The sequence below is a fragment of the Mesoplodon mirus genome, assembly GCF_964341445.2.
Source record: "Mesoplodon mirus genome assembly, chromosome: 7".
Classification (NCBI taxonomy): Eukaryota; Metazoa; Chordata; class Mammalia; order Artiodactyla; family Ziphiidae; genus Mesoplodon; species Mesoplodon mirus.
Genome location: NC_138983.1, coordinates 121,043,914 through 121,056,068, shown reverse-complemented (window position 1 = coordinate 121,056,068; position 12,155 = coordinate 121,043,914). Strand labels below are relative to the sequence as shown.

Sequence of the window (12,155 nt, the reverse complement as noted above, 5' to 3'; positions counted from 1 at the left end):
TGCTCAACTAATGTAGAGAAGGCAAGGAAGGAGAGAAAACAAGAACTAGTGAGACAAATAGGAAGCAAATAGTCAGATGGCATATTTAAACCTCAAAATGTTAATGACTGGTTTAACTAAATGTCCCAATCAAAAGTCAAGGATTAGCACAATGGATATATATGTTGCTTACATGGTACATATTTAGAAAGGTTAAAAGTAAAAGGATGGGAAAGTTATAGCACACAAACATCAAGGCAAAAAGCATTACTTAGAGATAAATATTCAATAAACCAGGAAGGTAAAACAATTCTAAATTTGTATGCACACAGAGCACCAACATATGTAAATTTAAAAGTAGCATAACTATGAGGAGAAACAGAAAAATCTATACTCCAAGCAAAAGATTTTGATATACATTTCATGTTATACGATAACTGATAGACAGAGATCAATAAGAATAAAGAAGATTTGAATAATATTATTTTAAAATATGACCTAATCAACATATATAAAACACTACATCCAAAATTCATTATTTTAAATGCACATAAAACATTTTTTTAAATAATCTTTTCTGGGCCATAAAGCAAATCTCAATAAATTTCATAAACTTCAAATCATACAGTAAAATTAAGTTAGAAGTCAATGGGGAAAATAACTAGAAAGATTTCCATTTCTCTGAAAGTTTAAAAAAAATTTTCAAAGAAGAAATCTCAGTGAAAGTTAGAAAATACTTTAACTGAAAAGTAATAAAACATATCAAAACTTGTGGGATGCTCTGCTAGACAGAAATTTATCATCCCAAAGGTATATATGTTGAGGAGGGAAAGGTAGAAAAATAACAAACTAAGGTTTTATATTCTTAGTTAGAAAAGGAGCACATTAAGCACAAAGAAAGTAGAAAAGGAAATGAAAATAACAGCATAAATTGATGAAACTGAAAACAAACACACATTAAAGAAGATCAACTAAGCCAAAAAGTTGGTCTTTTGAAAAGCCTCATTAAATTGATGAGAACCTAGCAAGCCTAAAGGAACAAAAGAGACAGCAAAAATAACCATATAAGGGATAAAAACAGAGGCTATCAATTAACCCTACATACATTTTTTTAAAACATAGAATATCATGAATAACATTAGGTCAACAAATTTGAAAATTTAGATGGCATTAATAAATTTCTTAGAAAAAGACTATTTACCAAATCTGACACAATAAGAAATAGAGAATCAGAAAAACCCTATACAATTAAAGAAATGTAATTTATAATTTAAGATCTACCTATAAAGAAACTTACAGGCCCAGATGACCTTACTGTTGAATTATTCCAAACGTTTAAGAAATAATGCCAATCTTATACTTTTCATGCAGAGGGTAGAAAAGAGAACAATTTCCTACTCACTGTATGAGATCAGCAAAACCTTAATAACAAAACCTAACAAGGGGGCTTCCCTGGGGCGCAGTGGTTAAGAATCCGCCTGCCAATGCAGGGGACATGGGTTTGAGACCTGGTCCAAGAGGATCCCACATGCTGCAGAGCAACTAAGCCTGTGCACCACAACTACTGAGCCTGCGCTCTAGAGCCTGTGAACCACAACTAATGAAGCTCATGTGCCACAACTACTGAAGCCCGCGTGCCTGGAGCCTGTGCCCCGCAACAAGAGAAGCCCCTGCAATGAGAAGCCCACACACTGCAACGAAGAGTAGTCCCCACTAGCTGCAACTGGAGAAAGCCCATGCGCAGCAACAAAGACCCAACGCAGCCAAAAATTAAAATTAAGTAATTAATTAATTAAATCTATTTTAAAAAACTAACAAGGACATTATAAGAAAGAAAAATTATAGGTCAATCTTAATCATGAAATTGATGCCAAAAAATGCTAAGTAAGATATTAGCAAAGCAAATCCAGAAATATATTAAAAATACAGTGCAACCGACTGGGACTTACTTCAGGAATAGAAGGTTAGTTTAACATTCAAAAATCAATCAATGGCTATTATAAACGTTTTAAAATCAATCAGTGTATCTCACCACATTTGTAGAAGAAAGGATAAGTCATGTCATTATCTCAACAGTGCAAAAAAAAATTTGATAAAATCCAACATCCATTCATGAGAAAAATTATTAGTAAATAAGCAGGTGTACATCAGCATCATAGTGCATGATATGCTCCCTTCGTCTCTCCCCTTCAGTCTACAACCAATAACATAATGTTAACTCAAGAAAGATTCATCTGCTCAACACACTGGAAGGCTGGAGAGTTCCACACATTTGTACATCTAAAGATGGGTGGACTGGAGCACACTGAAGAGGCAGAACTGAGAGGAAAGCAGAGGTGGTGCTTATAATCCCGAGTCCCAGCTACCGTAGCTGAGTCTGAAGCCCCAGAGAACCCAGTAACAGCAGGGGAGGCAGCACACATGACTCTGGCCTCCTGGCTGCAGCAGCACCCACAGCCGCAGGGAATCAAGCAACAGTAGCAGCGGGACCTGTGACCCCTCCAGCCATGGAGGTGGCCACGACCCAGGCCCCTATCCACAGTTGTGGTGCCTGGGAACCCAACAACTCCAGACACAGCAGAGGCCCCAGCCACCCTGGCTACCCCCACTACCACCCTCCCCCAACAGCATCAGTGCCTGCAACACAGGCAACCCCAACGTGACAGACGTACCCATCACCCCGATGCCTGAGGCAGCAACACCAGAAGCAGCAGTGACACCGGCAGCAGCAAAGCACCAGTGACCCTGGAGGCATAAGGTATGAGAGGGGGGGCACCAGGCAACACCTCTCACAGAGGTGGTAGAGGGTGGAAAGTGCTGATTTTCAAATATAGCCACAGGCAGCTCAAGTAAGAGAAATCAAAAACTTGTGCCATCTACTTATGAACAAAAGAAAGGCCTCTAATAACTAATCTGTTGAATTGTTAGCATCTAGTTAAAAAAAAAAAAAAAAGCTTTGCCTAAAGAAGAAGAAAGGTGTTTGCTACTTCAAATGTGCTGGCTACATCAACTCATTAAGCACCATAAAAAAAACATGGTAACACAGTATCACAAAAAGAAAAAGACAAATCTCCAGAAATCAAACCTAAAGTCATGGAGTATTGCAATCTAACCGATAGAGAATTCAAAATAGCTGTCCTGAAGAAACTTGATGATCTACAAGAAAACTCAGAAAGGCGGTTCAATGAGCTCAGAAATAAAACAAAAGAACAGAAGAAATACCTTACCAAAGAGATTGAAACTATGAAAAATAACCAACCAGAAATTCTGGAGCTGAAGAATTCAGTAAATGAGATGAAGAACACGTTAGAAAGCACTGGAAATAGAGCAGACCATATGGAAGAGAGAACTAACAAGCTTGAAGATAGGAAGCTAGAAATTAGACAGAAGATCTAAACAAATGAAAGATTTCTATAAGAACTATCCAACTCCATTAGGAAGGGTAAAGTAAGGATAATGGGTATCCCAGAAGGAGAAGAGCGGGAGAAAGGAGCAGAGAGTTTATTTAAAGAAATAATAGCTGAGAACTTCCCAAACCTGGACAACTAGATATCCAAGTCTCTGAAGCAAAGATAACACCTAATTATCTGAATGCAAAAAGACCTTCTCCAAGATACATTATGTTAAAACTGTCAAAAGTCAATGACAAAGAAAAAATTTTAAAGACAGCCAGGGGAAAAAAGGATAATAACCTACAAAGGAACCCTCATTATGTTACTGGCAGATTTCTCAGCAGAAATTCTACAGGTCAAAAGAGAATAGAATGACTTACTCAATATATTGAAAGATAAAAACTGTCACCCAAGGATATTCTATCCAGCAAAGTTATCCTTCAGATATGAAGGAGAAACAAAGGCATTCCCAGACAAACAAAAGCTAAGAGAGTTCAGCACCACTAAACCTGCCTTTCAAGAAAGGTTGAAAGGAGCTCTTCCACCTGAAACAAAAAGGCGGAAGAACACAAAACTTTGGGTAAGGTCATAAACAGAATCAGAAAATTGCAACTCTGGACTTCTCTGGTAGCATAGTGGTTAAGAATCTGTCTGCCAAAGCAGGGGACAGGGGTTCGATCCCTGGTCTGGGAAGAGCCCACATGCCACGGAGCAACTAAGCCCGCAAGCCACAGCTATTGAAGTCCGCGTGCCTAGAGCCCGTGCTCCGCAACAAGAAGCCACCGCAATGAGAAGCCCGTGCACCATAACGAAGAGTAACCCCTGCTCGCCACAACTAGAGAAAGCCCGCACACAGCAACGGAGACCCAACACAGCCAAAAATTAATTAATTAATTAATTAAAATAAAACTATAGCAGAAAACAATTTACATTACATAATCCAAGGAAAAATTCTGCCTTGAACTGATTATCAGGAAAAAGTAAATCCCTTCAAGCTAGATGAACTGATACACTTTTTTTTAAATCAAAGAATTAATATTATAGTCCATTTTAATATTCCTTCCAGGAAATGTAAGTATGTTTAGTGCCCAAGTGTAATAAGGAACTAATCACAAGTGCTTCAAAACATATTTCTTAGCTTTCTTTAACATACTTTTTATATATTAGGTATTATGTAAATACATACTTCAAATTATTTTGAAATATTAAATATATTTATTGAAGCTGTATCTTCAATGCTTTAAAACCATTCTCCCTCCTTATTTACAAAAGAGGCAAGAGAAACAGCTAATTCCAAACCCAAAGCCAGAACTTGGCTAGATCAAAAATATTTTGACAACTCCTGACAAATCAGAGAATTTTACCTGATCAAGCTCTTTCCCAGTTTTCCGAAGATTCTGTAGTTGGTAAACTTCTAGGCTTCTTCCATCATCCTGACAGCACAAATCAATTACGACACAGCCCTGGTCCTCAAAGGCATTGATTTGGTGAAAAGTAACAAAAGGTTTACTGTAGTACATCCCTGGAAGAAGCTGCAGGGGAAAACACAAACAGTGAAAAATAGATATTTTATTTTATTTCCTTTAGGGTACAGATCCACAAAGCTCAAATTAAGAAGATTTCCCCCTCTTTAAGTGACAGTCTTGGTAGGTATAAAAACCAGAATTTGGAATGTAGAAGCAAATATGCTTTGATTTAAAATCATCTCATCTCATATTAATCAATGAACTGGGGCTATTTGATATAGACCAATCAACTGTTTCAACTAACTTTAAAGTTCTCATGAAATATGGCCCAATATTTTGAAGGATAAATAAATCCTAGACTCTTAACTACATGGTTAAATAGAAAATACTTCTATTAAGAATTTATGATAAATTAAGTGACTAATCCTTTGAAAAATGCACTCATTACTAAAATGGGATTTTTTTGGTAATGAAATTAGGGTACAGTAAATTTAGGATACTATTTCTTTAGAGAGGTTAAAAAAGTAGACAAATAAAATAGTGCTATTAATCAGGAGTATATAGAAAGATATTTAACTAATATGCTTTAGACTTTGGTAGGATTATCATATTTACATATCATGAAATCATAGAAGCAGCTAATAAAAATATCACTGCAAAAGTTACAGAAGACCTCTGCATGAACAATATCCTCTTTAGCAAATACTATATGGAAAAATCCATGCTAAAATGCTAAAAGGATTTCCTGGATATTTTAATTGAATCAGATAAGTTAAAGGATAAAACCATTTCCTACAATTTTCTAATATGCAAAATCCACTGTACTAATTAATAAATAACTAGCCCTACTTATGGAAGAAGGTAATATCCTTGATTAAGAGTGTCTTATGCAAGCAATGCCCAGTGAAGGCAAAAGTCAATCACATGGAAATTTGCCTTCATGTCCAATCATTTTCACAATAAATACACTCAAAATTCTCCACCTGACCAGTGCGCTTATCCACCACATGGAACCGTGTATTATACTGGGGTTCCCAGCTTATTCCATCTGAAAAGGCCTTTCCCCGAATTTTAGAAGTGATGATTTTCCACAGATTCATCTTTAGAGGCTGTTCAATGAAGACAATGTAGTTCCTTGTCATTCCTAAAAGGTTGAAGCAAACAATAAAATGTTATTTGGCAAACTAGAGTTGTCTCAAATGTCACAGTTTGGGGACTTGTCTGAAGGCCTGGACACATTACTGCTGACCTAAACAAATGCCAGTCAGGAATAATTGTTCATCATTTCCCAGCTTTGCTATATATTTTTTCTGTTCCTACATAAAAAAAGGAACTGCTTAGAATAGCTTGGGTTGAATGCCCTCAACTTGCTTTTTGTCTTTTTTTTTTTTCCTTCTTTCTTTTCAAATTGTTTTGGTTTAGGAACAAAGAAACATTATATTAAAGTGTCATTTATGATCTGGACCTGTATTCCTTAATCCTTTTGCTATTTATACTGGAGGTAACAATCCAGGAGCAGATTGGCTATAAAGGTTTAGGATGCAGAAGATAAATATTCTGAGAAAAAGCTGAAGCAATCTACATGGAATATGAATTGCCTCCCCCAAAATATAATCAAGGTCTTTCCTGTATGGTTATTATCTGTGGTCTTTAAAGTTACCTAAAATATTGAATTCTGTCAATTTTTATGGTCAAATTATTTTTTTAATTAAGGCTTTATATTTTGGAGCAGTTTTAGGCTCACAACAAAATCGAGGGGAAGGTACAGAGATTCCCCATATACCACCTTTCTCCAAACACGCACAGCCTCCACATTATCAGTTTCCTCCACCAGAGTGGTCCATTTGTTACAACTGATGAACCTACATTGACACATCACAATCACCCAAAGTCCATAGTCTCTGTTGTGGAAACATGCATAAATGTATTTTTTTCCTTCGTATTTAGATATTCAATGACATACAACATAATACAAAACAAACAAAAGAGACTGATTTCTATGACTAGGGGTTACTCATTGTGTCATCCTGGAGCAGGGGGCTGAAGGGAGAGGCTGTTCTCCATAGAGAACTGAAGTGGAGTTAGTGCTGGGTGACTAAATCTCAGCCTGACTCAATGTGCTGGGAAGGGACCAATGATTTCTTAAACTGATAACTATTTCCTGGAGCAGTCAATTAACTAAAAACTTAAAAATTAATTGGTGTTTCCAATTAATTTTTTTAGTAATTGCTTGTATTAAAATATCTTTTCAATCAGTCAGTGGCTAGAGTAAGAAGTAGGTGACTAAACAGAATAAACTTAATTGGCATTAAAATGCAACCTTCATCTCTTATCATCATACTCTGATAAACTGTATTAACACAGTACTTGCCAAAATTAGTCCCTCTGCAACAGTAACTTTAAGGCAGCCCCCATTAAAATTTGCCTTATCTTTGGGCTCACCAAAGCTGTGGTAGTAAGAAGGTTTCATCCTCTCTGCAGAAGCAATAGAACATATCACCTGGGCTCCATGGATTGTCTCCCCAAGGTCTACTTTCTCTGGAGGAACCCGAATAACATTATAGCAAGAACCTGGAAAATGGAAAGTCCTGTCTTAACTGTTTCACATTCACTTTAAGAAAAAAGATAAGCCTTGCACTTGTGAACTAGGCAAAAGCAGTTAAGAGATTTATACAATATGCATGACACCTATTTTTCTTTTTTTTAAACATCTTTATTGGAGTATAATTGCTTTACAATGGTGTGTTAGTTTCTGCTTTATAACAAAGTGAATCAGTTATACATATACATATGTTCCCATATGTCTTCCCTCTTGCATCTCCCTCCCTCCCACCCTCCCTATCCCACCCCTCTAGGTGGTCACAAAGCACTGAGCTGATCTCCCTGTGCTATGCTGCTGCTTCCCACTAGTTATCTATTTTACGTTTGGTAGTGTATATATGTCCAGGTCACTCTCTCACTTTGTCACAGCTTACCTTTCCCCCTCCCCATATCCTCAAGTTCATTCTCTAGTAGGTCTGTGTCTTTATTCCCATCTTACCCCTAGGTTCTTCATGACAGTCTTTTTTCTTAGATTCCATATATATGTGTTAGCATACAGTATTTGTCTTTCTCTTTCTGACTTACTTCACTCTGTATGACAGACTCTAGGTCCATCCACCTCACTACAAATAACTCAATTTCATTTCTTTTTATGGCTGAGTAATACTCCATTGTATATATGTGCCACATCTTCTTTATCCATTCACCTGTTGATGGACACTTAGGTTGCTTCCATGTCTTGGCTATTGTAAATAGAGCTGCAATGAACATTGTGGTACATGACTCTTTTTGAATTATGGTTTTCTCGGGGTGTATGCCCAGTAGTGGGATTGCTGGGTTGTATGGTAGTTCTATTTGTAGTTTTTTAAGGAACCTCCATACTTTTCTCCATAGTGGCTGTAACAATTTACATTCCCACCAACAGTGCAAGAGGGTTCCCTTTTCTCCACACCCTCTCCAGCATTTATTGTTTCTAGATTTCTTGATGATGGCCATTCTGACTGGTGTGAGATGATATCTCATTGTAGTTTTGATTTGAATTTCTCTAATGATTAATGATGTTGAGCATTCTTTCATGTGTTTGTTGTCAATCTGTATATCTTCTTTGGAGAAATGTCTATTTAGGTCTTCTGTCCACTTTTGGATTGGGTTGTTTGTTTTTTTGTTATTGAGCTGCATGAGCTGCTTGTAAATTTTGGACATTAATCCTTTGTCAGTTGCTTCATTTGCAAATATTTTCTCCCAGTCTGAGGGTTGTCTTTTGGTCTTGTTTATGGTTTCCTTTGCTGTGCAAAAGCTTTGAAGTTTCATTAGGTCCCATTTGTTTATTTTTGTTTTTATTTCCATTTCTCTAGGAGGAGGTGGGTCAAAAAGGATCTTGCTGTGATTTATGTCATAGAGCGTTCTGCCTATGTTTTCCTCTAAGAGTTTGATAGTGTCTGGCCTTACACTTAGGTCTTTAATCCACTTTGAGCTTATTTTTGTGTATGGTGTTAGGGAGTGTTCTAATTTCATACTTTTACATGTACCTGTCCAGTTTTCCCAGCACCACTTATTGAAGAGGCTGTCTTTTCTCCACTGTATATTCTTGCCTCCAGCTATTGTATTTTAATGTCCACAAATGGCTCCCCTCTAGCTCTCTGAAGATGAACTCAATCCCATCTTCATAGGAAACGATAAGGTAGCAGCCAGGAATATCCTCAAATTCTCTTTGTCCTTCTTCCCACTCCCCAGATCCAAAAACTACAATCTCCATTTGTACCCGTGTCCAGCTCCTTCCTTTCAGTGTTCTAGATCCCTGGGGTCACTTTGGGTCTCATCTCATCCTGTCTCATCAACATTCATTCATGCAGTCATTCATCTGACTATTACTGCTTCCTCAAGAATGAACTCAGTTACCCACTCCTCAAGTAGCCTTTCCTGACTCTTCCCCACCCAAAGGCATTTGGTGTCCCTTCTTTATGCTTTAATTATATCCTATACTGTCATAGTACTTATCTCATTGTACTATAATTTTCTGCTTATTTATCTGTTTCCTAGTAGACTGAGCTCTTCTGGAGCAGGAATTGTGTCTGATACATCTTTGCATCTTCAGTACCAAACAATGACTTGGCATTTAGTAGGTACACTATAAATAACTTCTGACAGATCAACTAACAACATATGTTTGTTAAATCACTCAAGGAATGAACAAATATTGAGGTCATACTGAATTATCTTCCTGGTGTTAGTAGTGCCAGTGTAGGTCCTGAAGAACTTAGGTAACTTATAGAACTTCGCAATCACTAAGGTTCCTTTGGAACAAGATAACCATACAGTTCCCTACTCATTATCAGCAACTACTTACTGAGTGTCAACTATGCTCTAGGCACTCTTGTAAGAGTCCTAAGTACCATATCCTAGACACTTGTATACAGCAGTGTACAAAATAGACAAAAGGCTCTTCATTTATAAAGCTCAAATTCTAAAAAAAAAATCATACAATAAGTAAAAATATAATGCATCAGATGATGAGAAGAACTATATTGAGAAATAAACCAGGGAATGGGGATTAGAGGTGAGTGTATAAGGATGGGGGCTACTGTTTGCAATTTTAATTATGGTGTTCTGGGAAGGTTTCACTAAGAAGGTGACATTTGAGTAAAGACCTGAAGGAAGTGAGGAAGAGAGCCTGGAGGATATCTGGGAGAAACGCATTTCAGGTGGAGGGAAGATCAGATGCAAAGATTCTCAGCCAAGAATAAGTTTGGAGTGTTCAAATAAGAGCAATGAGGCCAGTGTGGCCCTATCCATAGTAAGCAAAGAGAAAATTCTAGATGAGGTGGGGCGGGTTAAAAGGATAACTGGCTGATATGCTAAGAATAAACTGAAGTGGGGCAAGGGGAGAAGTAAGGAGACTAGTTAAGAAGCTACTACAATAATTCAAATGAGAAAGAATGGTGGCCTAAACCAGAGTGGTGGCAATGGAGGTGATATGAGGTAGTCGGATTTTTGATATATGTTGAAGGCATTACTGAAATTACTTTTTGACCCATTAGATGTGGATGTGAGAGAGGTATAAGAAATGATTCCAAAGTTATCATCTTAAGCAAGTGGAAGGACAGAGTTACCATCAACTGAGATAGGGAACATTTTAAGCAGAGAAAGTTTAGGGGGAAAGATCAAGAGTTTGGTTTTAAACAAATTAATTTTGTAACATCTATCAGACATCTTAGTGAAAACACTGAGTAAGCAACTGATGGGGAGGTCTAGGTTAGGAAATTATATGTTTTGAGAACCAATTATAAATAAAACACCATGCTTTATACAGTGATGAGTTATAAAAGAAATGAAAGACAAACTCTAGAGTTCTAAGAGTACCATACTACTGTCTAACTGTTTATGTATTTTAAGTTAGTACTTAAAACTAGCTGGATTAATGTTTAGAGGATTTTTTTTAATTTTAGAAAGCCTTTTTAAAATACGTGGAAAAGTAGAAATTATTAGCAAGCACTTTATTTACAAAGAAAATCACTAAATTTCCCCCAAATGCATACTATCTAGTAGAGCTCCTTGCAGCTACATGTACATTTGCGTTCCAGTTTAAAAATTCCTCACTGAACCAAATAATCAAGTAAGAAAAAAGAAGTAAATCCAGTTTTAGTTGAAATTAGAAGATCAAGAGAAAAATTTCCTGTCTCAGCAATTGGATTAAGTGGCAATTACTCAATTCACTAAATTTGAACACTGCTAGTTAATGAACTGTCCTAACTTCAAGTCTTGAAGGCATGAGCAAAGCAGACAGACACCCAGGAAACACCCAGCAGAGAACTGAATGCCTAGAGGAATGACCTGCCCAATACTGGGAGCCTAACTCTGGGAGACTCTTCAGGACTTTGTATAAACATCAAATTGAGGCAAAATAACAAGCACAGCCTCTGATGATTGGTGGCAAGTTTTCTCAAAGATTCATGGGCCACTTGCACCAAAATCACCTGGAGATCTTGTTAAAATGTACCAAGATAAGGAGTGGAAGTGTAGTTACAATGCAGATTCTTAACCTTTTTTCAGGTCTAGTGAACCAGAATCTCTGAAGATGAAGCCCAGTGATCTACATTGCTAGGAAGCATTCCAGATGGTTTTTAGGTGCTCTAAAGGCTGAGAATCACTGATCTAATGAATATTTATTTTAGAAAAATAATTAAGAACGGTTAAACAGTATTTCTCATATTATGAACTAGTTACAAAGTTATCTACTTGGGTATTAGAGTTAATTTATTAAGAAATGAATTTTTTATGATCAAAAAAGATGCATGGACAAAATACTGCTGAGTCAGTTTACCCATTTGCTGAAAGATTTTACCTAAAAAGATGTTTGCTGTCTCCTATAACAGCTTTGAGGAATACATCCCAACCCAAGGTCAGGTAACAAAGAAGAGAGGGCTGAGTGATGAAGTTTCCAGGGTACCCTATCTCTTCTTGAGCTGGTAAAAAGCAAACCTGCAGTATTCATTTTCATATATACTCATACGTGTACATATGGAGAGGTAGAGATGAACAACCCACAAAGTCAATTACTTACCAAAGGTATATATTAACCTATTCAAAAGTTAACCCATACAAAAGATTCGTAGGTTATAGATGATAGATTGACAGCTAAGATAGTCAGAAACTTCTAAAGCTTATATTTACACATTCCTTTTCAAACAGAGAGATGTGTACTTGGGTACAGGATAATGAATGTGCATGCCCTGAGAGAATCCTCTATAGTCAGTGATAAATAATTAAGATGATCTAA

The 12,155-nt window shown here is 36.8% G+C and overlaps 1 protein-coding gene across 2 annotated transcripts in view; it reads right to left on the bottom strand.

Moving 5' to 3' along the window:
- Positions 1-12,155, bottom strand: part of BCO2 (beta-carotene oxygenase 2) — a 44,912-nt gene that overhangs the window by 9,522 nt on the left and 23,235 nt on the right. For both annotated transcript variants that reach the window (XM_082627951.1, XM_082627952.1), the window contains exons 6-8: positions 7,280-7,408; positions 5,821-5,981; positions 4,736-4,903 (exon numbers count right to left, since the gene is read on the bottom strand). In XM_082627951.1, coding sequence (XP_082484077.1) covers positions 4,736-4,903; positions 5,821-5,981; positions 7,280-7,408 — 458 coding nt within the window. The remainder of the gene's footprint in view (positions 1-4,735; positions 4,904-5,820; positions 5,982-7,279; positions 7,409-12,155) is intronic.